Source organism: Lycium barbarum, chromosome 5 (genome assembly GCF_019175385.1).
Source record: "Lycium barbarum isolate Lr01 chromosome 5, ASM1917538v2, whole genome shotgun sequence".
NCBI classification, from domain to species: Eukaryota; Viridiplantae; Streptophyta; class Magnoliopsida; order Solanales; family Solanaceae; genus Lycium; species Lycium barbarum.
The window spans coordinates 22,079,907-22,100,499 of record NC_083341.1 but is presented as its reverse complement, the minus strand read 5'-3'; the positions used below and the strand labels follow the sequence as shown (position 1 = coordinate 22,100,499).

The 20,593-nt window shown below is 33.1% G+C and overlaps 1 protein-coding gene across 1 annotated transcript; it reads right to left on the bottom strand.

The window, feature by feature from the left end:
* Window positions 1-13,283: 13,283 nt before the first annotated feature.
* LOC132640711 (E3 ubiquitin-protein ligase At4g11680-like) lies at window positions 13,284-20,386 on the bottom strand. The gene is made up of 5 exons (XM_060357441.1): window positions 19,707-20,386; window positions 17,288-17,407; window positions 17,068-17,200; window positions 13,893-14,057; window positions 13,284-13,788 (listed from the first exon to the last, which is right to left on the bottom strand). Exons 1-5 carry the CDS (start codon window positions 20,246-20,248, stop codon window positions 13,612-13,614), a joined length of 1,137 nt encoding a protein of 378 aa, XP_060213424.1. The 5' UTR covers window positions 20,249-20,386; the 3' UTR covers window positions 13,284-13,611.
* Window positions 20,387-20,593: the final 207 nt, after the last annotated feature.

Sequence of the window (20,593 nt, the reverse complement as noted above, 5' to 3'; positions counted from 1 at the left end):
TGGATGCTTAACGCTGATTTTGCTTTTGGTGAGTATTAGGTCCTCATTCTTCAATCACGTTGCTGGCAAATGGATGTGTAATTCATTCCTTTTCAGTCTTTGATAGAGTGTAAGTTGATAATTATTTTTACCTTATTGGAAGAGAAACACCTTATCCTTCTGGAATCATAAATCAACACAATTGATTTGAGTTCAAAATGTTTTGTTTCCAAATTGGAGATGCCTTATCATAGTTGTTCAGATGTTATCTCATTAGTTTCCGCCTTGCAATTATTCAGGCTCAACAATCACCTAAGCAAGCCAAGCAAATTAAATGATGAAATGCGAGTTTAAATCAAATGAAAGTTATTGGAAAACTTGAAAATATTGATAGAGATGAAGATTGATGGTTGAAACTTCGAACAGTCACACTTAATTTCAAATATATATGTGAAATTATGAAGACCTTATAGTCAATCTTCAAACATATATTTTTGAAAACTAAGCCCTGGCAAGCATACACAATATGCTAAACTAGGGACAAAATTTCTAACTTGAGACACGAAGTTTTGTATCTTCGGTGGTTGCGTATATCTATCAGAAGTTATTAATTTTCAAACTCAGACTGTGGCTTAAATAGGAGTTTCAATCGTCTATCTATGCACTTGCTCGATCTCAAATGGTTGACGGTGAATTATTCTTAAAGAATAGAGCATAAGGAATGGGATAAATAAGAAGAGCGGTGCTTTGTAAGGATGTGTTGATTTCATCCAAGTCATTTTCTTATTGTTGTTATTCCCCTTTGTTTGATGTTTATTATTTTGAATATTCAGTATTAGAAAAATTTAGTTCGTATATTCAATGAGATCTTTCATATTTATATTTTTTAATAGTCAAAATGTGAGAACGAGATTAGTATGTAAAATCAATGAGATATTCATGTTTAGTTTTTTAATATTGAAATATTAGAAAACGATTAGTTTATAAATTTAATGAGATCTTTCAAGTTTATATTTTTGTAATATTAAGTACTTAAAATATATTCCCTCCGTTCCAATTTATATCAACTCATTTGACTGGGCACGACATTTAAGAAAGAGTGAAAACTTTTTAAACTTGTGGTTCAAAATAAGTCTTGAATATTTGTGTGGTTGTAAAACATTTCATAAAGTGAATTTATTTCCAAATTAGAAAAGAGGTCATTTATTTTGGCACGAACTAAAAAGGAAATAGGTTAACATAAATTGAAACAGAGAGAGTATTAGTTTATAAATTCAATAAGATCTTTTATGACTGTTCTAAGCGCGAACAAATTTACTAGTTCGGTCTTACTTTGAAGAATAATTGATTATTTTCAGAATAATGTGTCATTGATGACTTTTCTTTATTACTTTTACAAGCATAAAGACAAGGAATAATAAAAGATGAGAAAATTTTGAAATTACAGGACGATACACTAATGCATAATGGTTATTCCGGAAACGGGTAGGATTTGCCTTTGTACTATTACAAATAAATTATATTTATACTTCATTATACTTTTTTTTAATATATTTGCCCTTGTCATTTAATTTAAGGTCATATTTGCCCTTGTATTCTATTTTTGAGTCATATTTACCCTTTGTCCCTTAAATCCCTTTCCCATCTTTATTTTCTTACGTGGCGCTTACGTGAATTTTTTCTCCCAATCTAAATTAAAAATAAACCAAAATACTAACCCCCCCCCCCCCCAGTTGTCCTCTCCACCCCACCCCATTTTTATTTTATTGAACAGCCTCTCCCAATTTTCACCGTACTTAGGTTTCAGTCTTAACTGATGAATCTTTTGGATCTTTCTCATGAATAATGTTCTCTGTCACTCTCTTACTGAAACCATATTTTCTTGTTTCCAATTTGTGATCTTGTAATTTGTTTGATTAACCAGTCAAAATTAGTTTATTTTGAAAAAGTATTTAGGTACAATACCAATTTTTGTTTTGCTAAAATCTCTTTAAATTTATTTTTGTTAGTAGTTTGTCTTGCGGCCAATATTTTTAAAAAGTATTTATATGTGTCAAATTGCAAAAAAGAAAAGGAATGACTAATGATAGACTATGTGATAGTACACGGAAATATTATAAATATTCTCTTCCTTATGTTTTGTAATTAGGTCCTATAATTTAGCCTAGTATCATTCTAATAGGAAGATACCTACTTTGTATATAATGACTTTCATACATCAATACAAATCACGGATTGATTTCCTACATGGTATCAGATTAGGTTTCTCCTAAAAACCCTAGCATCCTAAACCCTAGCCGTCCACCTCCCTCTCTCCTAACCCTAGTCGTAGTCGCCACCCCTTCCTTCTCCCTCTTCTCTCTTCAATGGCTGACAACAAAAATTTCCATTCTGCTTTAACCGTCACTATGTCTCCATTATTGGTTTTTCACACAGCCGATCTGATCACTCTCTCTTTATTTATTGTCGAAGTTCTGGCATTGCTAACATTATGCTATATGTTGATGATATTATTCTCACAGCTTCCTCAGATGCTCTAAGAAAATCCATCATGTCTCTGCTTAGTGTCGAATTTGCTATGAAGGATTTGGGCCCTCTAAGCTATTTTATGGGTATTGCTGTTACCCAGACTTCACAGGGCATGTTTCTCTCTCAGAAAAATTATGCAGCAGATATTATAGAGCATGCGGGCATGAATGCCTGTAAGCCAAGTCAGATACCGGTCGACACCAAAGCCAAACTTAGTGCCATGGCCGGGCCTCCTTGCGATGATCCCACTCAATATCGTAAGTTGACCGGCGCGTTGCAGTACCTTACATTCACAAGACCAGACATCTCTTATGCGGTTCAACAAGTATGTCTTCACATGCATGATCCAAAGGTTGCACATATGCATGCTCTTAAACGCATAGTCCGATACATTCAAGGTACTATTGAGTTTGGTCTCCATCTGTACAAATCCTCCATTGCCTCTCTTGTTTCTTATACAGATACAGATGGGGTGGTTGTCCAAACACTCGCCGATCCACATTTGGTTACTGTGTTTTCCTTAGCGATAATCTCCTCTCATGGTCATCCAAACGGCAACCTACTATGTCTAAGTCGAGTGTCGAGGCCGAATACTGTGGCGTCGCTAATGTCATCTCTGAGTTTTGTTGGATTCGCAACCTTCTTTTGGAGCTCCGTTGTCCCATCCGGACAGCTACATTGGTTTATTGTGATAATGTTAGTGCCATATACCTATCAAGTAATCCAGTTCAGCACCAACGCACTAAACATATTGAGATGGACATACATTTCGTATGTGAGAAAGTTGTTCGTGGAGAAGTTCGTGTTCTTCACGTCCCGTCCCATTACCAGATCGCAAACATCTTCACTAAAGGTCTTCCGCACGTGCTCTTTGATGATTTCAGGGACAGTCTAAGCGTACGACAACCTCCCGCTTCGACTGTGGGGGTGTGATAGACTATGTAATAGTACATGGAAATATTATATATATTCTCTTCCTTACGTTTTGTAATTAGGTCCTATAATTTAGCCTAGTATAATTCTGATAAGGAGATACCTATTTTGTATATAATGACTTTCATACATCAATATAGATCACGGATTGATTTCCTACAAATTCTAATTTGGCAATATGAATTTTTTGGCATAAGTAGTCTTGTCTTAAAAGATGTAAATATAAATACTTGTTTTTTAGAGACACTAATTTTTTCAGCTTCTGCTTAAAAGCTGAAAAACAGTTTACTACTCAAAAGTACTTTGTTTCTTTAAAATAAATCTTTTTTAATCTAGAACTTTGGTTTTTTTTAAAGTTTGACCATACAGGCTATAAAATAAGTCACATACATTTATATGGATATAAATTGTTTCATCAAGGATAAAACAAAATTTTGAAATTAAATAACTTTAAATATATAAAAATATCACTCTCTATAAGGGAAACTAAATAGATCACATAAATTTAGCTGGAGAGTAGATAACAGTGTTTGACCAAACACTAAATTTAGATTGCAGAATTTTGAAGTCTAAACATCCCAAAGGAATTTTGAAATAAACTTCTAACTTTATAGATGTCGACTCCTTAGAATTTTTTATTCAATCATATCCAATTACTAAAGTAGATTTATCACCATTTTATCAAGAGGTGATTGCACTTCTGATCCATTAACTATTGATAATTTTTATTTTTGTATGTGCATATTTTTAGTCCTTTATATAGTAACTATGTAATATTTAATTTATTTTTTAGATCTATATTATCTTCAAATATATAGTAATAATACATATTTAACATAATACATGAGTAATTATTTGATTTATCAGTCAATAAATGGTAACATTCACAAGCTAAAGGATCAATAGTGCACATGTTGATCAATTGAAGGTTAAATGTGTCTAAACAGATAACATAAGGATTAAAATTCAGAGTTGTACATAATTCAGAGACTAAAAACAAAAGTTTCCCTTTTATCATAATAGAAATTCCAAAATAATTAGTCATATCTTTCCCATTAAAAAAATTCTTCAGTGATACATATAAAGAGACATCAAATTAACTCAATTTTCTACAACAATATCATCTGCAAAAAGAGCAAAATTCAATGGCTTTTTCTTCTCTGTCCTTCACTATTTTCTCTCTTCTTCTTATAACTTTCAATTCAGTTTTTGTCACCTCTTTGTCATATAATGTTCCTATTCAAAATCGAGCAAATCAACCTTTGATATGTTTATCAGATGAAAAAATTTTATGGCAACAAACAATTAATCCATCAGCTATTTGGTCTTTCAGTGTTACAATAGGTGAAGTAACTGAGAATGGTATTTTTGTCAAATGGCTTTAGGGAACAAATATGGTTTATTTCAAGTGTTTAAATATTCAAGAGATAAAGATTTTTGCAATGGCCAAACTTGCTCTTGGTATGCTACACAAGATGGGCTTTGTTTTGACTTTGGAAATAAGTGTGTTATTTTCTTTAAATTTGCTGGTTAGTTTGAGAAAGTAGCACTTAATTATCTTTAATGTTATAAGTAGAGTTCTAATAATAATTTGGTACTGCAATCTATAAAAGAAAATGTCATTTTATAGTTTTTCGTCGGTTGCAATTTTACCATGTGTGTCTTTGCTATTTTGTTGAAAATTGATTTCAGTATAGACACTTACGATCTACGATTTCTATGTTAGAGTGGTTAGGAGTAATCCGTGTTGTGCACGAGCCCGATAAGTAATAACTAACACAATGCTATGCAAAACATTCAAAATAGTCAATTTACCCTTTTGGCATGCAATGCTCAATGTGTATAAGTTTGATTTGTGTTAGTGTCCTTATACACACAATATGGTCGTTATTTTAAAGGGCAATGGATGTACTACTGAGTTTAAGATCAGCTAAGCGAAGAATTTCAAAATTAAGATTGGTAAATCTTATGTAAGATTAAAAAAACGTCTCACGAAATAATAAGTAAATTAGTTATATTGTCAATTAAAAAAGAAATATTAAAAATAAAGACCCTAAGATGTTGCTTTGTAACACTAATTTTTCCTGTGATTTACAATATTACCTAATTCCCTTATTTTGATTTCTTTGTAACTACTTATTTAAATTTTTTATCATTGATGTAGAAAAATCACAATTGCCCTTACCAATATACACTACATTTAGTTATTTTTATTAACATCATTTATTAATTGTTTGTTTTTTATTTATTAAGTTGATTATTAATGCTTAAACTAAAAATAAAAATAAAAAGTTGTATATACGCTCCAATAGTATTATACATCTTCTTCAGTGGCCAGCCACACTTCTACCTCACAAATGAAAGTAGGCAGCCAATGAATTGAAAATAAAATGCAATTGAGAGTTTATGTGTGTAAAGTTTGAATGGGTTCATTTTTACAAAACTCTTGAGAATTATTTCCTCCATCCCAATTTAAGTGTAGTAGTGTGAAAACACAGAGTTTAAGAAATAAATAAAGACTTTTGAATATTGTGGTCTTAAATTAAAGATGTATGTAGTCATTCAAATCTTGTGAACTTAAACTTATCATGTGAAATATTAGAATTGAAAAACTTGCTAATATATGCTTCTTCCGTCCCATAATGGGTGTCACTTAGCCAAAAACACGCATATTAATAAATCAATAATGCAATGTTAAGTTTACCAAATTACCCCTATATAATAAAAATTAATTACTTTTACCTTTTGATTAGAGCATGCACAAGAAGTAAACCTTTTGATATTGAGAATCCAACAATACCAAGTTACTATGTGGCTTTTTCAATCATAGTTTAGATGTTACTTTATTGTCTAAGGGTAGAATTGAAAAAACAATATCCAATTTATATCTTAATTTCTTAAGGTGACACTTATTATGATAAAAAAAATTGACTAATGGTCATTTTCTTAATTTTTCTTAATTTGTTTACCGGTCCAGTTCCAAATTTTTTTAACCGGAACCGGACCGGTTAAACCGGTTAAAATTAAAAAAAAAATTAAAAAAAAAAAAGGAAAGAGCCGTTGGACCTCGGTAATGGACCGTTGGCAAAGGTCCATTTGCAAAAATGGCCGTTGCCAAACGGTCATTTTCTTAATTTTTGGCCCCCAATTTTTTTTTAAACACTTTAACCTCTCCCCCACCCCTATATAAACTCTTCTTCATTTTCATTTCAATTCACTCTTCTTCATCTTTCTCTCAAATCTCAATCTCTCAATTATAGTTACTTTGCAATAATTAGCCACAAAGTCTTATTATAGTTTCAACTTTCAATTATTAATTTTGCAATTATAATATTGTTGGTGGAGTTGGTGATTTTGCAACAATCCGAAGTAGCTTTGGTGGATTTGCAATTCTAGCCACCTTCGCTTTGTTGGAAATTAATCCGGCAATTTGGTACCTTCGTTCCAACTCTATCTTTAATTTTCGCAATTTATTTTTCGAAATTTAATTCTAGCAATTTATTTTTCAAAATTTAATTTACGCAATTTAATTCTAGCAATTTAATTTGTTGTAATTTATTTTCTTGTGATTTAAATTATTTCTATTTAATAATGTCAAAGAGATTAAGACGTGGTGCCGGTAGTAGTAGTCGTATTGTTAGGGGTGCACTTAATGAGGAAACATTTGTGGAAGAAACACCTAATTTAGGTATTGATGTTGGTGGAAATAATCCACTTTTAGGTCATGAGGCAATGCAACAACATTTTACCGACACTTTTAATGAAGACTTAGATGATGATGATGATGAAACACAACCCCCCGAAAATCCCACAGGAGATACAGGTCCTGCACAATCACATACACAAGACAAACCGCCTAGAACTCGTAAGCCAACAGCTAAAGTTTGGAAATTTATGACTAAGGATAGGGAAAACCAATCAGTTACATGTACCCTATGTGGACAAGTATTTAGTTTTAAGCAAGGAACTGGTAAGGATGGTGGAACGGGTACACTAAATGCTCATATGAGAACCAAACATATGGATGTTTGGGGAGAGCAAATGGGTTCAAATGTGGGGGAGATTCAAATGACGATAGACCCACGAACCGGTAGAAATTTTAAGTATGACAAGAAAAAAGAACGCGTAGAAATAGCTAAAATGGTAGCTTATGATTGTTTACCATTTTCCTTTCCCTCGGGTTTGGGGTTTGTTACTTACATTTAACGTTGTTATAACCCGTTATTTGAGGGTATTCCTAGAAGTACTTGTAGAGCCGATGTTATAGATTTGTTTAAAAAATATAGATTTTATTTGCGCCATGTATTTAATTCTTTAAATTGTAATGTTTGTCTTACAGCTGATTTGGGTCTTAGTATTAACCATTTAGATTTTTTTGCTATTACATGTCATTGGGTTGATGACAACTGAGTTATGCAAAAAAGAATTATAGCTTTTTTATACGACGAAGGAAAAGGTCGTCACGATGGAAAATTTTTAGCCGATTCAATGTCTACTATAATGAGATTTGTTAACATTTATAGAAAAACACTTTGTATTGCTTTAGATAATGCTTCTAATAATACAAAGGCAATTGGTCTTTTAAAAAGAGAAATAAACCCTCCTCTAAGAAATATTTTTCATGTAAGATGTAGTTGTCACATTTTAAATTTAATTGTTAAAGATGGTCTTATGCATTTTGATGATTCTGTTCAAAAAGTTAGAAATGCTGTTGCGTTTCTTTTTTGTAATGCTAATAGGGGAAGAATTAGAGATTTTAAGAATGCTTGTGTGAAAAATAACCTTAGACCTAGGAAAATTCAAGTAGAAATTGAGACTAGGTGGAACTACACTTACATTATACTACAACAAGCATATGAGTATAGGATTCCCATACAACAAGTTCACAACAAATATAATATTGATAGTGAGGATTGGTTAACTTTTAGGCATTGGGAAGATGTTAAGGATGTATTGAACTCTTAGAAAATTTTTATAATGCAACTCTTGCTTTTTCTAGACAATTCTATCCCACGGTAATCGGAATTTTAGCCTACTTAGCGGAAATAGCTAGAGTTTTACAAGAGTATAAATATAAACCCGATTATCAAGTGGCTATTTTTGAAATGATAATCAAATTTAAGAAGTATTTTTTTTCCATCCCAACTTTATTTATATTGGGTTCCCTTTTAAATCCTTGTTTAAAAGTGTCTTATACTAAAAATTTGGTTAATCAAATTTATACATTTTTAGAAATTGAAGAGGGAGTTCAACCATCTTTAGCTGAAGCCGATCTCGCTATTGATGATGAGTTTAGAAAAGTTTTTACTCATTATTCTAGTTTGGAAGAACGTGCTACACCCGTTGCTCCACGCCCTACTACTTCTCAGAGTAGCAAAAAGGGCTTGTCGGGTTTAAAAGTTTTACATTCACCGCCTACTTCTTCTTCTACTGCAAACTTTGATGAATTTAACTTTTATTTGATGCAGCCAAATGTGGATATCAGCCAACTGGATGAGGTGGACGTCTTAGCATGGTGGAAGAAGTACAAGGCAAGCTATCCGGTACTTTCAAGAATGGCTCGAGATATCCTTACGGTTCAAGTATCAACCGTGGCTTCGGAGAGCGCATTTAGCCAAGGAAGACAACAAATTGGAGACCATAGACATTCATTATCCGGCTTTAGCTTGCAAGTACTAGTGTGCATTCGAGATTGGATTAGATCGGAGCGACGCAACCAAAACTCAGAAGCGGAGCAAGGCGAAGAGGAAGAAATTGAAGATTTGATAGCTAGTGGACCGGACCAAATGGAAGACTTTGAAGATATTTCCATGATCGAATATGATGTGGGGGAAATTAACGAAATGGTTCAAAATTGGTGATTTTATTATTCTACTATTTTTGTATAACTCATGTATTATTTGCAAGTTAAAAAAAATACAACTTGCAAATAAATGTTATCCAAGAATGAATAAAATATATGGCTCATTGAGCTTTCTTCTATTTACTTGTGTTCATATTTTTACTTTTATTAAGTTAGGAATATATACATATAGTACTACAAGTATAGTATATATACTATATATATTAAGTTATACACATATATAAGTATATATATTATATAAATATATATAGTATATATATTAAGTATATATTTTATATATAGTAGATATGTATATATAGTATATATATTAAGTTATACCTATATATATATATATGTATATATTAAGCTATACCTATATATAGTATATAGTACATATATATACATATATATATAGTATATATATTAAGTTATACATATATATAGTATATATATCTCTATATACATATATATAAGTATATAGAGTATATAGTACATATATATAAGTACATATAGTATATATATATTAAGTTATACATATATATAAGTATATGTAAGTTATACATATATATGTGTACGAAAAGCACTATTCTGTATTGCTTACTTGCTGTTAGGCTGTTAGTCAGTAAATATTTAAACTTTAATTATAAAGTTATATAACACATGTAAATATACCTACAATATACAAATAAATACTATAATATATATATATAATACAAAAAACAAAAAAAAATATTTTAACCAATCCAAACCGGACCGATTCCGGTTTGGACTTTAAAACCGGTTAGGCGGTTCCGGTTTTGAAACCGGAACCGGCCAGTTTCCTAACCGATTCCCGGTCCGGTTCCGATTGGACAGGCCTACAACTGAGCCTCTTTAAGCAATTAAATCAATTCATGATGTAAGAATAGGCTGGTGTCACACCCCTTTCTGTCACCTAAATAAATAAATTAGTTTATAGTTATTAAAAAAGGTTTTTCCACTTAAAGTAACGTTTTGAGAAGAGATTATTTCTTTGTTTCAGAGTCGCCACTTGAAATTGAATTTAAGTGTTCCAGGTTACCTTATGAATCCCTAATAAAAAAGAAATGACTCTATTTTTATTAGTCTGCAAAAACAAAAGTCAATTCTGTTGACCGAGGGGAAGGCATGAGACACCCCTCGAGTCCCGTGGTTCTAGCACGGTTGCTTTATCAACTTATATTCGGTTTAATTATTTTTTAGGATACATTATGTTTATGAGCTTAAAAGTACTTATTTTTAGCCTCTTTATTGTTTTAGAATTATTAAAAAAAAATTGTCTAATTTTTTTTTGTTAGTGTGTGATGTACTGATAGCAGTACTTTCCAGCCTTACCACAATTCTGATCTTTTATCTCGCGTTTTATTCTTTTCAAAGTTTTAAATCAAAAACGCTTGATCAAATTCAAATCACTTTATCTCAGCAAAATATGAATATATATTCAATAAGAAACAGTGACCAATTCAATATTAAGCACTCAACGTCAAACTAAGGACCGTCATTAGGCTCAAATAGCATTTTATTAAGTGATGAAACATGATATTAAGTCTATTAAGTCTATTCTTTATTTTAAACACTATGTGTTCTTTAATCACTTTTAACTAGTTTTTGCCAATGTTCTATTATTCGTTACTTTATTTAGACACAACAGTAAGCTAATATCTAGCAAAAACAAATAAAACTTACAGCAATTTTTGGGAACCAACGAACAGAAAATAAAAGAATAAAAAAAAAAAACTACTATCAACTACCTATATAAAAAAATATTGAGCAAAGATAAGCACCCAAGCCATAAATAACCCAAAAATCACAAACGTAGCATGGCATGCAAGTATTGCCTCTTCGTACTTTTTTTTTTTTAGCTCATAACCTATTAAACCTCATGCTTAGATATTCATACTAAACTAGTAAAATATGAATTGCACATATGCAAGGGCTTTAAATGAATCCTCACATCTGTACTTCAAATATAAATCTCAAATACAATGAATATTAACTTACCAACACGAACCGGATCCTTTTTTTTTTACAAAAAAAAACTCAATATCTATTTTATTTTTTAAATTGATTACTAGCAATAGCCTATTTATATTAAAACAATACTCGTTTTCGACCAAAACGAAAGACCGAAACACTTTTTAATGGACCATAAACTTTATTATTTGGCCTTTAATCTAAACAGGGTCTAACAAAATATCGAACTCAAAACATGGTGATTTGAATGGAATAAGAGAAAACAACGCTGATAATCAAACATAATATGCAACTGGAAATATAACATGATTAGCTCAAAACTTACATGCTAAATAATCTAAGAAACCATTTCTGAATCGTCTTGCTCAAATTTTATTCACAGTAAAGTCGCCAAAATTAAATAGAAAGAAGTGAGCAAGAACCTGTGTAGTAAACTAACTGAAAATAGCAGCAAGAACGTCGTCACCGAAACTTGACAGGAACCACAATTCAAGCTCGCAAACTTGCAAAACTCTTTTGCTAAAACAGAACTTTTTTTTTTCTGAAATTCTTTTCCTCTCTATATCATGTGCTTGTTTCTATGGTTTACGTTTTCCTCTCTGTTTTTGTGTGTGTGTGTGTGTTTTATTGTGTGTAGGGTTAATTTATAGGTGAATGGAAGTAGTGTCATGTATAGTTGCCACCTAATTAAAAGGAACGTGATGGATAGGGAGTTGAGATAAGAGGGAATTAGTTATCGCTGAGGGGTGTAAGGATAGGGATCAGGATTGGGTTCGATTGGGGTAGTTTAGGCGGCTGTGAGTGCAGGGATATATTTTGTGGCAGAATTTTTGGTTAGATTCTGTAGGGATAGACGTAAAAGGTGTGGTATTATAGGGGTCTTGATTTTAGTAGCAAGGTAGTTTTAGGTTAGTTTTGTTATTTCACCTTATTTTTTATTTTGTTCCTTTTGTGCTTTAAAAATATAATGTAAAATAAAAACTACTAATGAACTATTTTTAGATTAACAGAATGTAAAAAAATTTAATAGGCGGTCCAAAATGAAATCTAAACTAAGAAAACTACTAAAAATCACTAGCTTATTTATTAAAACCCAAATTAGAAGAAACATATCTTTTTGTAGATTTCTGTTCTTTTTGAAAAAATGAGGGCAAAACTTATCCTAAAAAGTGACTCTATTTTTGTAGCTTTCAAATTTTTAAAGTAAGACTTACTAAAAATGAAATAAAATTAAAATATTTAATTAAACTTAAAAGAAATATTTAAACGCTAAAAATGATGTAAAAATTCATGTTTGGTCAAAAATTAGGTGTTTATAGTTGGGACATACTAAATGGTTAAATATCTGACATATCCTTATAACCCCTAGTTAACTCCAAGGACATGTGTGGTAATTGTGAAAAAAAAAACATTTTTTTGGTTTTATCAATCAAAGGAAAAGTACAGCACTAAAAGCACGGCTGTACAAGCTGATTATGCAATCACTAAAGTGCAATCCTAAAGTGCCCCAGTAAGAGTTCAACTGTTAGATGGGGAAAACTGTTAGGGAACGCCCTCAATTTGTAACCTAATTTAGATTCTACCATAATTATTATTTACTTCAAAACGGATTTCTGGGCAGAAAAAAGTTTTCTTTGCGGGAAGAAGACTACTATATCTATCCCATTTTTGGGAGGAAAAATTTTGAACTTCTATAAATAGAATATTTGCTTTCTCATACACCACAAGAAGTCTCTTTTAATATATTTTTCTTTGCCATCTGGTTCAAGTTTGCAATTGTTAGCTTCCGCATTGCCACCATGATTATTTCGATCCCAAAAAACACCACACGTTCAAGGTGCCAAAAAAATTAGAAAATCTTACAACAAGCCATGATTATCTACAGAGGGCAAGGTCTTAGCATAGTGCATCAGTAAAACATGCGGACAAGAAAACCGCATTAGTTACTCATTCCCAAACCGCTTTATTATCAGTTGAAAACACGTTAACCCATATTTATATGGACAGGTTGTATACGGGTTCAATATGAGCGGGTTGGGAGGGTTAACCAAACCTCGGTTAAAATTGCCAACCCTAAATTTTCATACAACATACACTTGTAAGATATACGGTGAAGAAACAAAACATAAGGTAAAGCAAATTTACTGCCACCTCTATTGATATTATATGGAACACAGAAGTTAACAGCCATATATAATAAAAAGTTATGAGAGCAGACGCAAGTTTTGAGCTGCCAGTTAGAACCTGGTGAAGCTATTTCAGGTCCAAGAGAAGATCCAATACCCAAAACTGCGTGAAGATCTTTACTTCGAAGGATGTATAAGTGGTGAGCTTGCTTATGCTGCTTCACTGCCACTTTGATTGCCATTTTTGAGTATATTGAACTTGCAAAGAGGACACGTCGCATTTATATACAACCATTTGTCTATGCAGGCTGCGTGAAAATGGTGACGACAAGGGAGCTCACGCAGCTCAATTCCATCTTCATAGGAACAAAGGCAAATGCAACATTCCTGCAAATTTAAAGAACGATTTTTTAACTTCTTGGACTAGGAAAGTTTGAGATGCTTAATGAAAAATTCCTGGCTAAGAAAGATAAATGTTTGATAATACATACAGCATCCTCCGGTGAAAGAACATGCTCAGTTGGTGTATCAGTGTCGCATTCAACCATTACTCCTCCAAATGATTCTTGAATCTCACCATTCTCTTTCTCAAAGTTACCAAGTCTCTTAAACTTGTATTTAGGCAGTCTTTCAACATCTTCCTTAGTCGCTCCTTCCTGTTTCAAAGAATAAGCAAATTATGAGAGATCTGGTCGGATTTGACTAGTCACACGATTCAGGCAAGAGTTGAAATTCCAATTGTATTTGAATGTGCAAGGCTGCAGAGATATGGACTACAACTTTTTGATTAATTTGACTCATATTACAATAATGTGTATCTATATCACCTTTAAGAGATATAGTGCAGAGATGGTATTGTACTACTATGTTATAAAAAGATATTTTCTTATGAGGAAAATTAAAAGACAGCAGGAATGAACTATAAAGGTCTTAATAAAAGGCTGCTCAAGAAAAAATCCCCAAAAACAATGATTACACCTACCTTCCCCGATTTTATGTTTCTAAAATAACTTGGAAGAATGAAACAACCCAAACAAATGGATAAACTAACACATATTTGCAACGATTCTTTGAACTATATTGAACAAAACCAATATGTTCTGCACATTTAAAGCTTTGTTTCTCTTGGTTTACGGATAACAAGGAGCTCTAACTCAAACAATGTATTAAAAAGAATAGCTCTCCCCAAACCATAAACATATATTGTTTTTCCTTTTTTTTTTTGGTTAACAGTACACAGTATTCAGTCTGATGAGTTTCCAAATATTCTTTTTTTTAATGGTATGAGTTTCCAAATATTCTCAAGCTGACATTTATCTATAAACACAGGAACGCGCAAAAAGCTCAAACAAAAATTGTTTTTTCTTCCCTTAACCACAAATATTATAAGGTTAGCTTATTTTAAGAAAAAATAAATCATTTAAAGTGTTGAAGTTACCAACTAGTGCATACAAAGAAGTTAAAAGAAATAAACACATAAGACCATTTATGTACTATCGTTCTAAAATCTGTTTGGGACTGAGGCAAAGTTGTACACTCCCAAATAGGAGATCATTATTTAAATAGATTAGATTGAACAGTTAATCAAGTTAGAGCCCGTTTGGATTGGCTTATAAGCTGGCAAACCAGCCTATAAGCCATTTTTAGCTTACTTGAGTGTTTGGTAAAAATAGAAAAGAGCTTAAATTAAGTTAAAAAGTGCTTAAAATATGCCAGAATCAAGAAGTTGCTCAACCCCAACTTTTTTTTTTGGGGGGGGGGGGGGGGGGGGGGGGGGGGGGCTTAAAAGCCATTTTGGTTTGACCAACAACTTTACCCTTTTATCCCTTATATTTTCTATTAATTCCAATACTACCCTTACGTCTAAAAACCCTTTAAGCACTTTTATTCAAACACGTAAAGTTAAGTTTTTAAAATAACTTTCAGCACTTAAAAAGTACTTTAAGCACTTATGCTTAAAATCCACTTTTTTTCAGCTAATCCAAACGAGCTCTTAGATGATAATAGGAACCAAAGAAGGTGAAAACTCATTCAGAAACCCTCCATTAGAGAGCATAAGATCAAGAGAAACTCCTCCACCAATTTTTTATGATTTGCATAATGGCTAATATCTAAGAGTTCAACCAGTGACCTTTAGCTGACCATTGTCATGAATAGGTCCCAAAATGGATTAGTGAATATTACATATTGAATAGTAACATTATTGGGTTATGGACCAACAATTTAAACAAAATCTTCCACCCATTTTCCCACACATTCACAAGATAAAATGTGTTTATAGTACAAGGTAAGTGTCAATATTCAGTGAGATAAAGCAGCATCTTTGAACCATTACTAACTGAACTTAATGGCAGAAGAACTTATATAACATTACACTCAGTGGCAAACACACAACTACTACTATGGAGGGAACAAATACAAAAAAGAGATGTCTTTAAGGGGGCAAAATACAAATTCGAAGGGGTTATTTAAAATGGAAAAGGGTCATATTTGCCCTTGTACTCTCACAAATAAGCTATATTTGTCCTTCGTTATACTTTTTTGATATAATTGGCCTTGCCATCCAACTTTAGGGCCATATTTACCCTTGTCATCCAATTTTAGGGCTATATTTACCCCTCATAAGTTAAATCCAATGTCTCCACCTAAAAATTCTTATTTGGAATTTCATTGTCATTCAACGAAATATCTTCCCATCTCAACCACAACAAAATAATAGGACTACTGCATCGTAGATTGACAGAAATATAATATACTCAATATCTACACTTAAAACTTTTAACTAAAAAGCGGTTAACACAAGTTTTTTAGCGGGTTAACACAATTCAACAAATATTTAATTGCAACTTTTACGAAGAACAAAAAATTCTTAGAATAGAAAAAAGATATTTTGACTTAGAAGAAGGCATGACCGTTCGGAAAAGAGATGAGCAGACAATGTTGGTTTTAAAGGGACAAAACATATATCATGAAATGCAGCATTATTTTTCAAATAATTAAATGTAAACTTTGTTTAATTAAGACACATAATTATATTGTTATTCCCAAGTGGGATAATTTTCTTCAGAAAAACTAAAAAGGATTGGAAAAAAAAAAGGGTAACAATGGTCGTGACAGATGGCAGTGAACATTAATTGGGGGAAAAAAGCCACGTAGGCATCAGCATCACGAAGTAATTTTATGTGGGGACATGAGGATTTAACGGAGTAGGGGTAAATATGACCCTTGTACTCTTAACAAGGGAAAATTAATCAAAAAATTATAACGAGGGGCAAATATAACTTATTTGAGAAAGTACAAGGGCATATATACCCTTTTCCATATTTTACATATGTCCACGATTCTAAGGTGTAAAATAGAACTCTCAGAATCTCTGAACAATGTCATGTGCCGAGAAACATGCATGGCAGCTTGCAACAAAGAAAATCTACGTCTACCATGAGACAAGAAAGAGGTTTAACTTGAAGCTAAAATAGCACAAAGGGATAAGACTAAACATGGATTATATACTGTTCATACAGAAGCAAGCAAATCTTTCCATAATCAAGGTACTTCCCTACTGAGATAGCTTTGGAACTGACATTTGAGAATTACATGCCAAAAGGGAAGTTGTTTGATGTGAATCGTGACAACTGATAGAAGTGAGAAAAGGATTTACAGAGATACCTGATCTGCCACTGCATATAAGATTGCAATGATGCATGGGAGACAGCAGCAAACAGCAATTCCAATGATACAAGCAACAGCAACACATATAACAACAAAAAATACATCAAACGCCAGAAATGTGATACAAAGCCTGCAAAAACACCATGTAAATTAACATTAACATAAAGTAGAAGCAAAAGAAAATGAGGCAGAGCTAGAGCCTAGTTTTGAGATAAACCAGTAAAGTTGAGGTGCATCACGGGTCATAGTTTGGCCACCAGCAGATACCCAATAGAATCCGATTATCCACCAAATGAAAGAAAACATGGTGTTTGCAGACTCCAGATGCTTGGCAACACTGAAACAATAAATCAAAAAGCAGTGGTACGTTATTAGGCACAAATATGCAGTTTTATTCTCCTAAAAACATAAAAGACGATGAACTAGTATCAGTAACATAAAAAACAACTTTCATCCTCCACAGCTTGTATCAGTATGAATAACTTTGAGATTCGAGATCAACTATTCTGTTCAGCAGCCTACTGGACATTATTTCTCAAATTCGCCAGTAAGTCCACTGCTTCAAATGGAAACTAGAGCATCAAGTGACATCGGTGCCACTTCAGCTTCTAAGTTTACTTTTGAGTTGCACTAAAGTGAAGAGGATTGTTGTGTAGCACCAAACTGTAGCCAATTGTATAGCAAAGCAAGTCCAAAAGAAATCCAAGTTTATATATGTTGGAGACATAATTAAACAAATAAAAGTGTGCTCCCTCTAATAGGTTACGACTTCAACATGATATCAGAGCAGACAGGGATCCTAGTCTCACTCTCACTGCCACATATTATCAAAAAGAATTTTTACATGCTTGACCCATAAAAAAGAATCAAGCTTGCACGTAAGGGGCATGTTAGAGACATAATTAAATAAATAAAAGTGTGATCTCTCTAACATCTTAAACTTTTAGATGAGATGATCACATACTCTAACGATGCAAAGTTAAAAAGGAAACTAGCACTAAATTTGAGTACACCAAAATACATATCCCTAACTAATTTTAGTACCACTATATAGTTAATTAGCCAAATCAACTCATGATTTATGTATAAATCTAACAATCTGAGAGTCTGAGACAATGATCAAAACCTACACTTTTCTGCTCAGGAAACAAATGTCTCCCATTAGCAAAGTCTTGAGAAGTAAAGTCTCCCCTGCCCTCACTATTCCAATAAGAGAGGTTCCATCAGATTGTTTCGCCTCTAGTGCCTCTCCAACCAAATAGGCCAATATTGACGCAGATTTATGCAGTGATTATCTATGATAAAGCAACATTCATACAAAAGATAAACAAGCTATCCAGGAAATAACATCTGCAGCCATCAGAAAACCACAATCCAGATGTCCTTTTTCTGCACTACTCAGAGTATCCCAATTACTAATAAAATGATTACTGCGGCCTCCTATCTTGACGAAAGACAGGGCAGAGCAAACAAATTGATACCTTTATCTGGATACACAAAAGATTCCAAGCCCTTCCAAAACAAGATTAGACACATCTTGTCCATATCCAATTTCCAATTCCTCTTTTCTCATTATTTTCAAGGGCTACCACTCTTTCAACCATTCTACAGACACTAGCTTCAGAGTTCAACTAATAACATTAAGCCAACTTACCCTAGAAACACATCAAGCAACTTCTTATGAGAGTTTCACCAATAAGCATCCACAATAGTGAGAATTACCAATAACGATAATATTCTCAGTCTTGCTTTGACTATACTTCTTTTGAACCGGATTAACAGGAAAATAACGACAGCAAAATAGCAACATAACAAAGAAAATGAAGCAACATGTAGTAGTAAAAATTGAAGAATAAGATACCAAGCGAATACTAAATAATAATAGTACTAAATAAGAAGAAGATGAGAAAAGAATATTGTCAGTCCATCTTATGTGACAGTGTTTGAACAGGTATGCAGTTTAAAACATTAACTTGATTTATAATGAAACATTAGTTAATTGAATAGTTTTAATGAATTGAATTCTAATTTAATGGATGGAGTAATAGTAATTCTCATGGGATCACATGCACAAGCAAAAGGAAAAATAATGTCAACAAAATAGCAAGACAAACATAGCAAATGAAGCAACATTAAGAATTGCCTTCTGGGTCAAGCTCGACGCACCGGGCTTGCCTAGTGCAAGTAACCTCTCCTGTGTGATTTGCGAGCTATTGCACAGGAGCTGGGTTTACCCTGCGCACGCGAAGCGGCTGCGGGTCCCCATGTCATAAAAAAAACATTAAGAATTGAAGAATAAGATACTGCGCAAATACTAAATAATACTACCAAAAACAGGAAAAATGAAAAGAGGAGACTAGGCCCCTGCCTCTCCCACGTAAAAGTACGGCAACACTCAGCTACTTATTACCCTCGACCCCCGTACCTTCCTATCTAGGGTCATGTCCTGAGTAAGCTGAAGATGGGTCATGTCCTGTCCTGTTCGGTCCGGTCCCCAAGTTATTTGAACATGTATACAGTTTAAAATATTATCTTGATATGTACAAATTGTATAGAAATTAGAACGGTTTCAAACATAATTTATAAGTGTGAATGGATGGAGTAATAGTAATTCTTATGGAATGATCATATGTTACCTAGTTTCATCCTCATTTTGACGTCTCTCGGATAAATAATCACCGGATTCCCCTCCATCGCTCTCCGAACTCGAATTCCCAACTCCACTATTCCAACTCCCATTTGTCAAATTCCTTATCCGTCTTCGTCTTCGTCTTCGTCTTCGATACTCAACAAAAACACAAACCATATGAAGTACGCTCTGCAAACCATATCCAACAATCCAAACCCTTAGCGGCATAGAAGGAGACTCATTTCTGCTAAGTATAAGCACCGAAACAGATACGATAACAAAAGCTAAGTTCCATAAGAGATCTAATATAACTATAGGTTTTGAGTAAGCCCAATCACTTTGTCGTTCTTCGATTTGTTCAGCTGCGGCTTCTCGGACACGCATAGATGGCTCGCGCATTAATCGGCGGCTGCTTTCGCGCCGTAAGAAGCCGGCGGCTCCACGGAGACTTGGACGCCGACGGAATGAGTTGTGTCGGCTACGGGAATTGGTGAGGAACGGCGTCGTATCGATGGAGCTAACGTTACTCGGACTAACGTCGGTAGACATTGCCCGAAAATTGTGTTAATTACTACGATCGAGGAAAAATGACAATTTGGAGGTTGTTTTGGTTGGTGAAGGTTGATTTTCAGACAAAGTGATTGTTTCGAATTTGGATTAGGAAAGTGGAGCTAAGCTGACGTATTCCGTGGGACCACATTACGCCATCGTCCAGTATAGAAAGAGATGATAAGACACCTATTTCGATTCTTCTGTTTTTCTTTTTAATATATGTATTTGTTTACGGCATGAGTTTTACCCATGTTTTATCGTGAGTCACCCTTTAAAAATAAAAATAAATAATAAAATGGGCTCCATACTAAAAACATCAAATAATATTAAAAATAAAAGAAA